The sequence below is a fragment of the Epinephelus fuscoguttatus genome, linkage group LG7 (assembly GCF_011397635.1).
Source record: "Epinephelus fuscoguttatus linkage group LG7, E.fuscoguttatus.final_Chr_v1".
Lineage (NCBI taxonomy): Eukaryota > Metazoa > Chordata > Actinopteri > Perciformes > Serranidae > Epinephelus > Epinephelus fuscoguttatus.
In genome coordinates this window covers 29,898,689-29,914,972 of record NC_064758.1, presented here as the reverse complement: position 1 = coordinate 29,914,972, position 16,284 = coordinate 29,898,689, and the positions used below count along the sequence as shown (strand labels likewise).

Here is a 16,284-nt window from a genome sequence, read left to right as displayed (position 1 = left end):
TTGACATCATCACACAGCACACACTGCTGAGAGGAGAAAAAACTGGGTAGTAGTGGCACTACTGCTCCGTTTTATTGCTCCTTTAATTATATCTGACAATAAGCTACAAACTTGGTTGTAAACGTGTGAGTGGTGTCATGTGGAGGTGACAGGTGAGGAGGCACCTGACATTTCTGGCACAGTGGTGCAGCAGCAGTGAGGGCAACGAGCTGGGAACAGAGCCGTGCATGAAACTCTAGCTCTCTTGCCTCTCCTGCCCTCTAACCAGGGTTTGTAGAGGGGGAAGCAAACAAGCCCGAGCCAAGATGATACTGTTTCCTCATGCGGCACCCTGGCTCAGTGCCTCCCATGCCTTTATCCCACGTCTGATTGTCTCTTTGTCTTGCACAAACACAACACATGCTGGTGAGACTGCAGCTCCGACCCCACTGGCCCCAGATGCAGAACATTAACTATACAGAATTCTCGTCTCAGCAGCAACCATCCCACTCTGTATCACTGTTTACTCTCTTGCCACTCTCATTAGATTGTCTGCACTGTACAGTCCCAAAATAACCCGTGCAGCTCAGAGGATTGTCCTAATGCCATTACATTACTACTGAGCCAGCAGGAGAGACACTGAAGAGCTGTGACAGGAGGAGCAGGGACACTTAAAGATGATATAATCATGTTATTGTGCATGGATTATGACTAATATTCTAGAAGGAGATACGTAATTAAACCCTACATATTTAAAGACATACACCAAACAGAGAAAAATGGGGAATTGATGTTTCTGTCAAGTTTTTGCAAGACATGTCATGTAATTTAGATTATTAACATTTGTATGTCCGCACTTTGAGTATTTGTACATGCATCTCAATATACTACGTGAGCTATGGATTGATTGCTATCCAGTTATGTTAATAAGATTACCATAATCTCATATGTACAGGAGGGAGATCTGATACATATGACATCCTCAAACTCTGTATCTATGTGTTTGTATTAAAAATGGTGAGTCTTGTGCAAAGGTGCCCTCTAATCATTATTTAAAGGTGCAATGTGTAAAATATGGCAATAATTTCAGCCTGTTCTCATTCTAAAGTCATCAAAAAGAGATGACGTCAGACACCTCATGCCTAAAGCCACCTTTCGCAGTGGTATGACACGCCGCTGAGCAGCATCAGTTGGTAATACGGCTGGACAGAACCTTTTGCTGTGTTATACGCCACCTGTTGGCCGGATGGCACCTGCGCAGTGATATGATGAATTGAATGAATTTGAATAAATTTGACTTTTATTGTCCCCAAAGGGAAATTCTTTCTCACAGCAGTGTACTTGTTTGACATAACAACAACCATAACAACAGTGACAAGTACGACATCCCGACAGCCCAACAATAAAACTCAACAATAGACAGACTCAGCAAGAGCAACACTACGACACACAAACAGTTGTTACACTCAACAGGGTCTGCTGTTAAGAGCCGTGATAACTGAGGGGATCAGGCTTCTTCCCAAGCGGGCCCTCCTGCACCTCGGAGTCCTGTGCCTTCCCCCATGAGGGCAGTGGGGCTAAAGTGGGGATACACAGCTGGACGGCATCAGGTTGAAACACTGCTGGTAACTATGTAATATAAGGCTCAAGACAGTCCCTATAGGGCAGGTGGGAGGGTGGTAGATGGGTCCAACAAACCCTGTACTTTCACCCAGGAGGCCGGTGATCACTTCCCATATGAGGGCCAAACCATGTTTTTTTTTTTTCTAAACCTAACTGCATGTTTTATTGCCTAAACCTAACCATGTGCTTTTGTTGATGTCCCAGTGTTGGGCAGCGAGGATTTGGGATGAGGACACATTGAAAAAATTTAGCTAACATTATCAACAGAATGGGCAAAGGTAACAGTTCTGATGTCATATCAAAGATGTCTATGTATTGGTTGTAGATATGTATTGAAATGAGCACGCTAACCAGCTAGCCCCAGCCCTTCCTGTCTTGTAACATCACTTATACCTCGAGAGGCAATAGTGAGTCACTGTACCGTCCAGTTTGCCCTCAGTCCAGCATGAGAAGACAAAGTCAAGTCCAAAATTAGTTTTTGTCTTTTTAAGATACCTGCAGGTCCCCTGCAGAAGTGTGCCCGGCTTTGAAGCCAATTTTTGTAGTGGCCAAACAGTGGAATTACATCTGTCACGTGATATCACTGGGCCCAAAAAAACAAATGCCAGAACACCGCCAGGCAAAAAATAAATAAATAAATAAATAAAAGAAATAAATAAATAAATCTTCTCTTGGCGGCCCAAAACATTTTTATCGGCCACAATATACATATAAGTAGTAGCCTAAATATCATTTTAAATAAATATGAGTGAAGTGGTAATATAAACTGTTTTTGGTCATCAAGCATTTTCTCGTGATCATTGAGTGATGACATTTGACATCTGACAAGTGACGAATGATGGGTAATGCACTCAACGTCAACGACAACATCACAACAAGAAAAGGAAATGGATCGAGGCACGAAAAGACGGGTGGAGAAGGGTGGAGCAGAGAAAAAGAGAGGAAAAAAAGGAAAGCTATGCTCGCGGAGAGTGAAAAGTATGCTAAAATATCAGATTTATTTACAAAAAAATGTTTACCCGGTGGCGACAGACCGAGCACCTCTGCAGCAAGTGCAGCTAGCAGTAGGCCTACGGTCTCTGCCTCAGAGAAGAGCAAACTCCTTTGCAGCCTGCTAACTACTTAAAGGTAAGACATAATAATAATAACTTAATTTGTATAGCACCTTTCAAAACGGAGTTACAAGGTGCTTAACAATAAAAACAATTAGTACATAAAATGATAAAACATCAAATAATTTAAAAACAGTTACAATAATTAATTACCATCAATTAAGAAAAGACCATACGATAAATGTAAGTCTTAAGAAGAGATTTAAAAGAAGACACTGAGAGACACATATTTATTTTTATACTCTAGCTGTGCAGTGCTCTTGTCATGTTTTGGCGAAGCTATCATAATATGCATTGTGGCTGCTGTAACATTTATTATGGCTTGTAACACACAGGGTCCTTCTTGTTTCTGTTGTGACTAGTGCTTTTGATAGAGCTATTGAAATGTGCACTGTGGCTGTGCTCTTTTCATGTTTTGGTGAAGCTATTGTAATATGCATTGTGGTTGGTGTAAGATTTATGTTTCTGTTGTTATAATTTGGTTGTGCTGTCTTCTGTCCAAGAGGGGGCGCCTATGGTTAATGGTGGAAGTAGGCTAAATCTTTAGGATGAAGTTGTGTGGAGTTTGATTTCAGATTTTCGTGTTTTGGTAGACATAGAGCTAGTATTATTAACTGAGGTTATTAGTCTGGCCTTTGAACGTGCCTGAATTTATGGGGGTTCTGCTGCTGCCTTATTATCTTGTGTGCTGTGCATTGTTATCTACTGTACCAGTGCGATTGTAATGAGTTGATTACGTGGTGTGTGTTCTGAAATTCTGCATTCTTATCATATGGTTAGCTTTCCACATGCTCCCATGCAAGCCACAAATCAATTTTATCATTTGTAATGACTGTGTCTGTATATCTCCTCTTCTTTTGTGCATCAAGGCAGTGAGTGAGTGTGTGAGTTTCTATGGTAGTTGTGGAACAGTCTGTGTCTCTATGGCGCTCTGAAACGTTCCGCCAATGGTAGTGTTTTTTATGTTAGTGTGTGTAAAATCATCCATCATAGTACCTAGTAATATGTGGGAGGGGGGATATGAGACAGCTCGCCTGTTCTTTCACAAATAAGGAACTGATGATCTAAAATGACGTAAAAATGCATTTTTTTTTTTTGTAAAATAATATGGAATTTTTTCACCCCTGGCTGGCCGATGCGCCGCCGTGGGGCCTGTGTGTCAAAAATACCAGGGCCTCTTTTTGGTCCCAGTCCGTCACTGCTTACATGGTGAAAGAGATGGTTGTAAATCAGTGAATACATTTTTTTGAGCATCACAACCTCAACGAAGTGACTCATTTCACCATCAGGATTAGATCTATTCAGTCCGATAACATTTAGAAAGTCTAGAAGAGCTGCAAATTCAATCATTTTATCCCCACTGAAGTTATTATATTATTGAGCGCTGAACCTGAAGTAGCCATCTTGGTCTCTGGTGCACTTGCTCTATGGGCCTCACAGTGCAGAAGCAGCACCAGTCAAAGCTAAGATAGGCTATGCTATCTTACAGATTTACTCTTCATTAATGTTCAAGTCCATGATCTTAAATCATTGTCTCAGTCCAAGATAAAATGTCTCCAAAGCCAGAAACTCCAAGGTCCAAAACCCCAAATCCCAAGACTGTCAAAAAGCCGAGAGACACATGAAACACAGACAGTGCAACTACCAACAGAACAAACTGTACAGAAAACATTTCCAAATGGGGTTGATATATAGATTTCATGTGGTTTATGGTCTTGGTAAAACTGCCACACATGAAGATCATAAAACAGCAGTGGTATTTTGACTGGCTGTCAAGAGTTTCAGCAGTTTGGATGAATTTCGTGTGCTCTTGCCCTGCTGTTATTCAGTAGTTGGCTTGGAGGCAAAATGCTGCCCCCCATTAGTGTTGAGCATGTGGCCAGGTATAACACACTGCTCAGCAGTGAGCTCAGTGGTGTCTGAACACTGCATATGAAAAAAGTGAGAAATTTGAACTTTGGTGGTCTCATGTTGCTTCACTGAATAAAATTAGACCTTTCTTTCAAAATGAATGTCCTGACATGAAATGTCTTTGTCCTCCTGACCCAGTTTCCAACAGTGCTCCAAATTAGTCTCAAGGCAAGAATTAGCCTTTATCCTCCTGAGACCTGAACTTTTGTTGGTATGCATATTTAATTTCTCCTAGCTATTTGGGATCAGTAGAACCTGATAAGAACAAAAAAACTAAACATTGTCAAAAATAATTAAGTCCCAATGTCCTCAGACGAGACGACAATTAGGTCCCAATGTCCTCAAATGAGATAAGTCCCAATGTCCTCAAACGAGACGATAATTAGGTTCCAATGTCCTCAAATGAGGTAAGTCCCAATGTCCTCAAACGCGACGATAATTAGGTCCCAATGTCCTCAAACCTGATGATTATTAAGTCCCAGTGTCCTAAAACGAGATAATAATTAAGTCCCAATGTCCTCAAACAAGACGATAATTGAGTCCAAATGTCCTCAAACGAGATAAGTCCCAATGTCCTCAAACGCGATGATAATTAGGTCCCAATGTCCTCAAACCTGATGATTATTAAGTTCCAATGTCCTAAAACGAGATAATAATTAAGTCCAAATGTCTTCAAACGAGACGATAATTGAGTCCAAATGTCCTCAAACGAGATAAGTCCCAATGTCCTCAAACGAGACGATAATTAGGTCCCAATGTCCTCAAACCTGATGATTATTAAGTTCCAATGTCCTAAAACGAGATAATAATTAAGTCCCAATGTCCTAAAACAAGATAATAATTAAGTCCCAATGTCCTCAAATGAGACAATAATTAGGTCCCAATGTCCTCAAACAATACGATTATTAAGTCCCAATGTCCTTAAACGAGACAATAATTAAGTCCCAAGGTCCTCAAATGAGACAATGATAAAGTCCCAGTGTCCTCAAACAAGATGATATTGAAGTCCCAATGCCTTCAAACGAGATGATAATTAAGTCCCAATGTCTCAAGCGAGACAATATTTAAGTCCCAATGTCTCAAGCGAGACGATATTTAAGTTTCAATGTCCTCAAACAATACGAAAATTAACTCCCAATGTCCTCAAACGAGACAATAATTAGGTCCCAATGTCCTTAAACCAGATGTACTGTGCTCTTGTGCGGCATTCCAGTAGACTGAGTGTCAGACTGAAGCTCCCAGAACCTTCAGTCTGACATGGCTTCCATTGAAGGCGATTTACAAGGGGGAGGGAATTTGACTTTTTCCCTAACCAATCAGTAGAGATCAACAACTCACCCAGAATCTGATGTCATTAGTATCCATGCCTCGGGGGTGCCGAAAACAAGCGAGCATTGCCCGTTCAAAATGTCTCCGTCGTCGTGCACGCCCAGCTGCATCGCCGTTAAATCCAGTTTAGCAGCTTCCTTCATTTGGTCCTCCATTAACGCGAGTAGTGGCGAAATACCTCGATAGCATCGTTAATGTGGTCTGTAGGATCTGTAGCGGTCGCCACTGTTGCTATCCTCACCAGTTACCCACCGGCGTACAGCTTTACATCAGCGTGGCGCTGATTGGCTAATCGCTAGACCCCCGGCGTTCATTGGTCTGTCCATCGTTTGGACGAGATAAATCGCAAATTCATCGCAGTATGCCAGACCAGAGATGCAAGCCTGCTCAGTTGAGTGGGCAGGGTCTATGGTCTGGAACCAGGCTAGCATTCCAGGCAAGTTTCTGAGCCCCTAAGTCACGACTCACGACTTCATAGTGTTCCAGGCAAGTCACACCAAACTCTCAAAGCAACAAGGCGGACTGTACGGGGTTTGTTTGTTTATGATCACTTCTGTCACCAAAGGTGCCGGTTCCTTCCTCATTTGAGCGAAACAGAGGAGGAGGAGGAGCAGCGCATAAGGTCACAGATGCTATTATACTTTTATTTTACGTTATCTGTGTGTTTGGAAACGTATTTTGTATTGATTTATTCTTGCACTGGAAACCAGCTGTTAGAGCAGCTGCCAATAATGCGTTAACATTAGGGTTATTTTATGTCTATTTCTCACCGTGTATCACCTGCATCAACACCGCATCCATAAGGCTGCCATTGTTGTTTAGAGGAGTAAGGTAATTGGTTTAGAGGGCTGTGCGACGTCAGAAAGCATAACTGGGAGTACATCGATCTGGTACGTGTTCTCGGGTGGTAAGTTACAGGTTTGACTGCCATTCCAGTGCACTTTCACGGGTAGAGGGCTGTAAAAACAGTCGAGTTACAGGTTGCCTGGAACGCACCATTACTACCACTAATGTGTCCACCAACGAGGACAACAGGTCTAAGTTAATCAGAATGAAGTATAAGGTCAAGTAAACCCAAAATGTGATGTCCTCATATTAGGACACAGGGTCTCTCAGGAGGATTTATAGTGGGTGCCTGCACATTCCACACAGAGAAGCCTCACCAGGCGTTGACCTCCTCAAGAAAATTTTCAATACGTATCAAATTAGTCATCTTTATTTTCTCATTTTGAATTTAATCATTTTAATTTTCCTTGTAACCGAGAATAACATCGCCCACACAACTTAAAGCAGGTCAACACAGTAACCAGCACGTACATGCATTGCATTCGACTGACAGCTATTGATGCATATGGGGAATTTTTAGCAGGCTTTAAATAAAGTGAGAGGGCAGCAGTATTTAAAGCATGCCACTAAATGAACAATTACTTTAAAAGGAGGGAGTTAGCTGCGCTGACGCTGACACACAGCAAAACCACACATGGGAATCATGCTATCCCTCATCCATATATACATTGGATAGTGTTTCTATATCATCTTTGTCCAGGAATGTGGTGAATACATTCCAGTTAGTCATATGAATTGATCCTGGTAGGGGCTCTGAAATTCAACCCCGGAGCAGATGAAATTGTTTCTTCCTCCTGATCTATAAGGCACTGAACCTTAATCACAGCCAGCCCAGTGGGGATCCTATCAGATGGTAGAAAGTATTAATTTTCACCACAAATAAGCCTCTTTCATTAAGAACAGCCAAGACCTTCATATGCTCACGTCCATCCGCACACACGAGGCAGGAAAGCTTCAGATCTAAAATGCCTCTGCCAGCTCTGTACGCGCAGTATTTTCTCTCTGTGGCTTTCCCCTCACCCTATGGTTGTCTAGACACCAAAGAATAATCTCCCCAACTCTGGGCCTCAAAGACAGACTTCCATGTGGGGACTGTCTTCCCCCCCCGTCCCCCCAGGCTCCCCCCAAGGCTGTCTCCAGCAGCATTGGGTTTCACCACATCTAAGGTGAATCAACACAACACTCTTTACATTTTATCCATCTTAGGTATTGTATCAGATGCTGTTATATAATACATCTGTAACTATTCAGGAATAATAATATCCATCATTTCAAGTGGTAGGCAGAGTGAGGATGTGCATGGAGACCATTTTTGGGCTCAAAGGGGATAAAGACCTCCACAGAGCCTGGATATGAAGAACTCTATCAAATCATTTTAAATTGTCTTTTAATGATACAATAATAACATTTTCCTTTGACAAATATGGTTAGCTGTAATATAAATGGCCGCATTAAATCACTATGAAAACATATAAAGTTGTCAGAGATTTACACTTTTGAATTACGACCATGATTGTGATTTTTTTAAATTATAATTATTATCCAATACCTTACTCAACAATTATATACATCCCCATACATTCATCTTTATTACACAACTGAACATACATTCCTAAATTTTACATGCTTTTAAAAGCTCAGTATGGAATCCTGAAGAAAGAGAGTTCACTGTAGCATCTCATTCATTTGATCAGTAGTCGGACCGAACCACTGATCCAAAGTGACCTGGGAATAAGACTCAGCAAATATTATTCCTTTAAACAAACAAAACAACAAATATTCCTTTAAATAACTGTTTGCATGTATACGCAGACTTGGTGGCCACTTTATTAGGAACACCTGTGCAGTGTAACTGTATTAACTGCCATAAATTCTACTTTGACGATGCCTTGAATGATCAGGATTTTTTAAAACTGTTGCATAATTCTATATTTTAGGTTTGACTTTCCTCTAAGTGGTGGTGCTGTACTGGTCTGCATTGCACTGAGAGGAGTTTCTAATGTTCTGCTCCTCTCATGTAATTCATTACAGAGGGCAAAACCCTCCCTTAACTATGACCTTATTAATAAGTATACAATCAAATTCATGCACTGACATTCCAGACAGTGTCAACGAAACTGTGCAGTTGTTCCCAATACTCATCTATGTAAGAGAGAGACGACTGGTTGCTCTGTCTAAACAAACCTAGATCAAAATCTTGTGTAGGGTGCTCATGGAGAACGGGAAACAACAGGATCCACAAGAAGGTAATCTAGGCACTCCGAAAAATACAGAAAAATGAGGAAGGAAATATTAAAAAGCTTTTACTGTAGCGGCTAAATCATTAAAAGAGCCCTAACCCTAACCCTGGCAGGAGCCAGTCAGAGGCCATCACATGACCCATATAATGCCATGACAGGTGAGACAAATAGACAATAATGAAAAAATAAGTTAATAAAAAACACAGTGACATGAGATGAGATACCCAGAATTTTTATTAAATATATACACACCTATATTAACCCATGGACTGTGAGAAGAATGGCAAAGCTTGTAGAGAATAATGAGAAATCACAAAAACATGTGAAGTCTATTTCCTCACTGAGACCAGGGTATTTTAAACATCCGGTTGATGGATCCAGAAAGCTGGGGCCATGTCTGTGTTGTATGTTTTGAAAGCCCTGCGAAAACCTGCAGTGTTCGAAACACGTTGGCTCTTTAACTGATATAACCACTACAATAAGGCTTTTCAGTATTTAACTTCCTCATTTTACTATATTTTTCTGGATTGCCTTCCTTTGGACTCATCTAATTAAGCACCTTAAATCAATAGGAGATCATATACAGTACAGCATCGACTAGCCCTGATAGATAGATAGATAGATAGATAGATAGATAGATAGATAGATAGATAGATAGATCCATCCATCCATCTCTGTCTATCTGTTTGTCTGTCTTACTTTTTTTATATCATGGCAGCTATCTCTTAATTATCTCTTGCCAAATTAGGCCATATGATGAGCAGGATAGCTGTGTGGCAATTTTTACATAACTTCTGCATCAGTGTGACGCATGTTCCTTGATTTGTCAGGCATCTGATTCACTGTATTAACCAAAAACAGATAAGACAAATAACCATTTGATTTTTTTATCCATAATTTTCTGGGGAAAAACTACAATATTATGATTGTTATGTATAAAATTCCAAACACTGTGATTTTCTGCGTGTCAACCACTCTGAGAGCACTCAATTTTGGCAGCACACTCTCACACTTGATAATAGGTCAACCGCAAAACCACCTCTTATATTCTGTCACTCAGAGACAAACAAATTCAACCTTGCTGCTGCACATCTGGAAATATCCGAGAGGCCCTTCCCATTTTGCCGGATCTCCAAAAATGGCGCCCCCTGGTAGCTGCAGGAAGCAGTGAAGCCCTCTGAGACAAAGCAGACACGAAGAGAGATGTCCTTTCAACTGAGTAGTTCCCGAGGGCACGACACAAGCTGAGACCCATCTCTTACATAATGCGTGTGCTGTTTCGGTATTTGTGTGTCAACTTGCGTGCACGCATGGCTTTTTCTTTAAAATTCATATACCCCACCTCCAGCACACTTTCACCTCTCCCTGCCTTTTACAAAACACAAAATAATATTCCTCTTCTCTCTGCTGTATTTTTACTCTGCTCTTCTTCTTCACTGTGACTCTGCCCTAAAGCTGGGCCCCAGCTTCTGTCCAGCTCAACGGAGAGTGGGGATGAAAGCTGACTCACATATTCATTAACACGCATGGCTGCACACACATCCACAAATAAACGTCATCTATGGATGGAAGACATGCACACATGGACACACAACAACAACTACATGCATGATGCACTTGCTCACTTACATCAACATGTCAAAAAACATGCTTTCAAATTAGGGTAAGAAAGACGATTGATAGGCACATTTTGGAATTATTTTTCTCTGTATATTTTAAACTAAAATATTGCACTGTTGTTGTCGTATAGGGACACTAATAGGTCACACACCCGAGGAGACATGTCCATGTTGTCACCAGAGTCCCACAGCCCGCAAGCAGTGACAGCAGATAACTGCAATCCCTGCTATAAAAAGACCAGCTGACACAGTCAACTAATGCCTATAGATAAACATACAGTCACCATGACACTTCAACAACCATTCAAACAGCCTTTTATGATCCGACACTAACACATACTATTTTCATGCAGGGAATGCACTGCAGAAATGCAACACACCATTTTGGCGTCCTGTGACCTTTTCAGACGTGCATGCAGATGCCATGACGTGTCGGTGTGTGGTGTAACAGGAGCCAGGGGGCTTAGCAGAAAGTATTCACACAGGGAAAAGGGAAATTTGTTGTTCCCATACAAAAAAAAAGTCTGACGAAAGCAAACAGCCCATTATGTGACACTATCTTGGAGAGCAATAACTTCAAATACATACTGCCACCTAGGGGCCTCTCCTGGCAACATTTATGCACAAAGAAAGAGCATGAGTTATTTTGTCTTTATTGTGAAAAAGTCACCGGTGTGCTGTATTTGTATTCTAGTGTTGAACTCATATGAAGGTAGACAAGGAAGAGGTCACAGTAAACATAAACACATGTGAAGGAAAACCCTGAGAATCTTGCAATCATTAGTTTTATACCACGACAAATATACCGTTTATATATTTCATTCCAATATTTTTTTAATTAAAAATATGCAGCACAGTATTTTGATGTGAAACCTGACGTGAGAGGGTTGTTTACCTCATATCACTCTCATGTTCTCATGACGTCTTTGTGTTCTTGTGACGTGCTGATTCAGTTTTCGTGTTCTTCACAGTTCCATTTTGTTCCTTCTTAATTTTTGCTTTCTTGCTCACTGGCCTTATTTCTTCTTCACCATCCTCTTCTTTCTTTGGCTCCTTCAGATGTGGCATTTCTTTCAGCTTTTGGAACTTCTTGAGGTCGGCACAGAACAACACCTAAGACAGATGAAGACACTGTGAGTATATAGCAGACAGACTCTACGAGATGTGACAGACAGCCTGATGACACTCACCGACTGTGCCCAACCAGCATAAGGTCCCCACAGTTTTCTGAAAAAATCCCCTGTGCAGAAATATTACATTGGACACTGTGTTTAGAGGATCTTTACTCTGTATTTACAATCATTACTACTGATGAGGTGCATGAATACTGACCAAGATCTCTGTGCAGTTTATCTGTGATGCTCTTTTGTCCGTTGCCAGAGCCGTAGTTGTAGTCACGTTTAGCAATCTGCCACACGTGTGTGTCTATGGGTACGGCCTCTGCCTTATCAAGGGACATCAGACATACACAGTCTGCCACCTACAGGAAGACACACAGGCTTCTTTACATGCTACTGTTACATCACATGAAAAATATAAGAGGCCAACAGGTTCTTTTCCTGCTCTACCTTGGTGCCCACACCGGGCAGAGTACGCAGAGCATCACGGGCCAGCAGATACGGGACACTGCGTAGACCATCAAGCCACTGGAGCCCATGGGTGTCCAAAATCTGCTTCGCGCTCTGCTGAAGGAACCGAGCCCTGTATCCAAAACCGAGATCCCTGAGACGTGCCTCCACGCTGTTGTCTGCCAATTACAATGTAGGAAACAACACAGCTATGATCAGCAAATAAATCTAATATGAATATTGTTCATTTCCTGTTTATTTTTCCTGTGTGTATGTGTGTGCCTGTGCTGTAATTTGTGTAATATGTTTTAGCACCTTGATTTGTGGGAAGCAACATTTGATTTACATTTACTGTGAATGTGGAAATGATGAACAAATAAACAAACTTGTATACAGCTGTCTGAAACATTTGGGTATTTGAGGAAGGAAATAAAAGTTTTAACGCATTTGTCACAGACCCTGCAGTAAGATTTATCCACCATTCAGCTCTAAACCAAAGCACTGATCTTATAATTCTACTTTCATACAACAGAGGCTGGATAGTAGGCTTTCAATGACAGGCAATGTTTGTGCTGATATTTCTTTCTACTCTGCAACATGACTGAAGTTGAAAATACTGTTGCACTGACCAGAACAAAAACCAACTCCTCCTGGTTGGATTTTCTACCGTTGAACCATTTGCACTATCAGCAAAAGTGAAGGGACGAATTATATCACTGGGGACCCAAGAAACCCGATGCAACTGTGAACCCTGCACCACTGACACTTGAAGGATCTGTGGAAAAAGAATATAGTACCTCTTCTGTCGTGTGTTTCCTCACAGAGAAACATCCAAATAAGTGAATGATCCTTGACACTCATGAGCTCTATTATACACTAAAATAAGACCAGTTACACGGGGAAACTGAGTGTGACACTAGGCTACTAAAACTTATTACAAAGACCTCGGGCTGTACAATATCTTCCTAAATACAAGTAAAATGTGTGACCGGGGTTGTTTAACAGCCACGGCAGAACTGTCAGGAAAACCCCACACTGAGGTAAATATGCGGCTAGACAAAATAAAATAGTGCCATCAACTTCATGGCTACAAATGTGCCACCTGAAACAGCAGACGCCCCAAATACAAAGGCTGTATCCTTGCTGCAGCGGCTGTGGGTTCGATTCCAACCCTCGGCATCCCCCCTCTCTCTCCTCCTTTCACGCTATAGCTGTCCTGTCAAGTAAAGGCAAAAAATCCCATATAGTACCTGCAAGTGCAGACAGGGAAGGAAAGTTGTAATAAGAGGCTTCATCCAGTTGGCACAGCGGGGCACCCAGAGCCTGACACAGCCTCTCCACCATGCCCTGGATACGAGAGATGTGGTTGTTGGAGGTGCAAATGAAGGAAAACAGACATTCAGTGGGGTCCTGGCGCAGCATTCGCACACCTGGGAAAATAAAAAATAAATTAATTTCATAAAACAAACACTGGATCAGTCGTTACTTACATTGTAATGATAAGTGGTATCATGCAATCACACACTGACCTGTGAAGATGTCTGCAATGCGCTTGAAGTGGGGATCTGCTGCTCCCCATTCTTTGTACAGATCCCCCAGCTTCACATTCAGTTGGAAGTAATCTCTCAGCATCTCCTCTTCCTCTTCAGTGTCCTGCACTGAAGTCACAGCCACCGCCTCCTCCTCCTTCTTCAAAACTCCTTTGAATCTCTTCTCTGACTTGTTTTCCATCTGGAGAGAAACACCAGCTCTCCTCTTCCTGTCACTTCCATCTTCTGGCATGCTTTGGCTTCTGTAAACGTGGTACCAAAGGGTGTCATCTGTCTGAGTCAGAGTCCAAACTCGTCCTCCCATCACTCCGGTCCAGTGGCCCTCTGCAGTTTCTCTCCAGCTGTGGGTTGAGATGTGTTAATACAAAGACGAGGATCTGAACTGTATCACAGGTATAGTGGCATGCAAAGGTTTGGGCACCCCTGCTGTTTAGTGTGCCAAGCAAGTAAAAGATGACCTCATTTCCAAAAGGCATGTAGTTAAATATGACACATTTCTTCAGTATTTTAAGCAAGATTACTTTTTTAATTTCAATCTTTTACAGTTTCAAAATAACAAAAAAGGAAAAGGGCCTGAAGCCAAAGTTTGGGCACCCTGCATGGTCAGTACTTAGTGCCCCCTTTGTCAAGTATCACAGCTTCTGAACACTTTTTGTAACCAGCTATGAGTCTTTCAGTTCTTGTTTAAGGGATTTTCACCCATTCTTTGTGCAAAAGGCTTCTAGTTCTGAGAGATTCTTGGGCCATCTTGCATGCATTGCTCTTTTGAGGTCTATCCACAGATTTTTGATAATGTTTCAGTCATGAGACTGTAAGGGCCACAGCAAAACCTTCAGCTTGTGCCTTTTGAGGTTGTCCATTGTGGATATCGAGAGGTGTTAGGGATCATTGTCCTGTTGCATCTCCAGCTTTTTTACAGATGCTGTGATATTTGCTTCCAGAACTTGCTGGAATTTCGTTGAAACAATTCTTTTCTCTATCCGCAAAATATTCCCTGTGCTGCTGGCTGCAACACTAGCCCAAAGCACGAGCCATCCACCTTCGTGTTTAACAGCTGGACAGGTGTTCTTTTTATGAAGTTCTGCAGCCTGTTTTCTCCAATCATACCTTTGCTCATTGCTTCTAAAAAGTTCTATTTTGAATTCATCAGTCTGCAGGACTTGTTTCACAAAAAACAAGAGGCTTGTTTAGATGTTCCTTTGCAAACTTCTGATTTTCTGGTGAGGACATAGGATAGGTTTTCTTCTGATGACTCTTCCGTTAAGATCACGTTTGTGCAGGTGTAGCTGCACAGTAGAACAGTGCACAACAACTCCAGAATCTGATAAATTTTCCTGCAGGTCTTTTGCAGTCAAACAGTAGTTCTGATTTGCCTTTTCAACAGTCCTACGAGCAGCTCTCTGAAAATTTCCCTGGTCTTCCAGACCTCCACAGCTCCTGTTCACTGCCATTTCTCAATCATATTACGAACTGAGGGAACAACTACCTGAAAACACTTTGCTATCTTCTTATAGCATTCTCCTGCTTTGTGGGAATCAATTATTTTAGTTTTCAGAGTGCTAGGCAGCTATAGTATTTATAAAGCTTTGAAATTTGCATCACCTGACTTTTCCTAATGATGACTGTGAACAAGCCATAGCCCTAACAAGCTCATTAAGATCTCAGACCCTGTTAAAGCTCAAATGTTTTGGGGTGCCTTAATTTTTGCATGGTGTTCCTTTTCTTTTTTCACTCTAAAATTGTACAAAACAAAAATGATACACTGATTTTGCTCAAAATGTTGAAAAGACCAGGGGTGCTAAAACATTAACATACCACTGTGCAACTGTGCAACTGTCCAACTGTCCTGTTGCTCATGATGCTGGCAGAGTTCACGTGACTTTGACAAACTTACCGGAAAGATTGTCCACAGGCAAGAGTGAGATCCAGACGCAGCTCTGACTTTGCACAGGCCAGAGATCTCCACATCTTTGCCCCAGATGAAAGCACCGCATGTTTGGCCATAACTGTTTTGATGCTAACAGTTACCCTCCTGCCTGTTCAGAGGTTAAAACAGGCGTATACCTTCCTACCACAGTGTTCCGACATTATAAAACTCATCTTAGTGTGACCCAGTAGCTGTGGCAGAGTAATATAAGCCTATAAACTTCATGTAAAATGCCTTCACAGGGAGCCACAATTTGAATGTACAATTGATACTAACAACAGTCAGTGTAAATGACTTTCACGGAGTTGTTTTAGCTAGCGTCGATAATGATGGACAATAAAGACCTTACACCGTGTTGGATAACTGCCCTTATTTGAGGGGAAAAAAGCTTTCGAAAAGTAAGTAAAAAGTAAAAAGTTCTCTTTACATAAACTATATTATTTTAATGTCTTCGCGCCATGTTAATAGTTATTAGAAATTACCGAAATGTCAATCTGATGCAACATTACAGATTCCGGGAGCCCTCCCTTACCGGTGTCAACACAACTGCCGATTGGCTCTTTCGCTCATAGTGGGCGGT

At 41.6% G+C, this 16,284-nt stretch overlaps 1 protein-coding gene across 2 annotated transcripts; it reads right to left on the bottom strand.

Moving 5' to 3' along the window:
• Positions 1-8,237: 8,237 nt before the first annotated feature.
• Positions 8,238-16,225, bottom strand: ogg1 (8-oxoguanine DNA glycosylase). 2 transcript variants are annotated; one of them, XM_049582258.1, is made up of 8 exons: positions 15,672-16,225; positions 13,757-14,118; positions 13,478-13,657; positions 12,228-12,406; positions 11,992-12,139; positions 11,850-11,899; positions 11,555-11,772; positions 8,238-10,217 (listed from the first exon to the last, which is right to left on the bottom strand). In XM_049582258.1, the coding sequence occupies exons 1-7, from the start codon at positions 15,779-15,781 to the stop codon at positions 11,575-11,577; spliced, it is 1,227 nt and encodes a 408-aa protein (XP_049438215.1). In that variant the 5' UTR covers positions 15,782-16,225; the 3' UTR covers positions 8,238-10,217; positions 11,555-11,574. The 2 variants fall into 2 exon arrangements, with proteins under 2 accessions (XP_049438215.1, XP_049438214.1); XM_049582257.1 differs by having other exon boundaries at positions 8,238-11,772; positions 15,672-16,224.
• Positions 16,226-16,284: the final 59 nt, after the last annotated feature.

Coding starts and splice junctions, on each gene's coding strand:
- ogg1 (XM_049582258.1), bottom strand. CDS start 15,781: ATGGCCAAACATGCGGTGCTTTCATCTGGGGCAAAGATGTGGAGATCT. Junction 14,119..15,671: donor GCCTGTGGACAATCTTTCCG/GTAAGTTTGTCA, acceptor CTCAACCCACAG/CTGGAGAGAAACTGCAGAGG. Junction 11,773..11,849: donor ATGCTGGTTGGGCACAGTCG/GTGAGTGTCATC, acceptor CATCTGTCTTAG/GTGTTGTTCTGTGCCGACCT.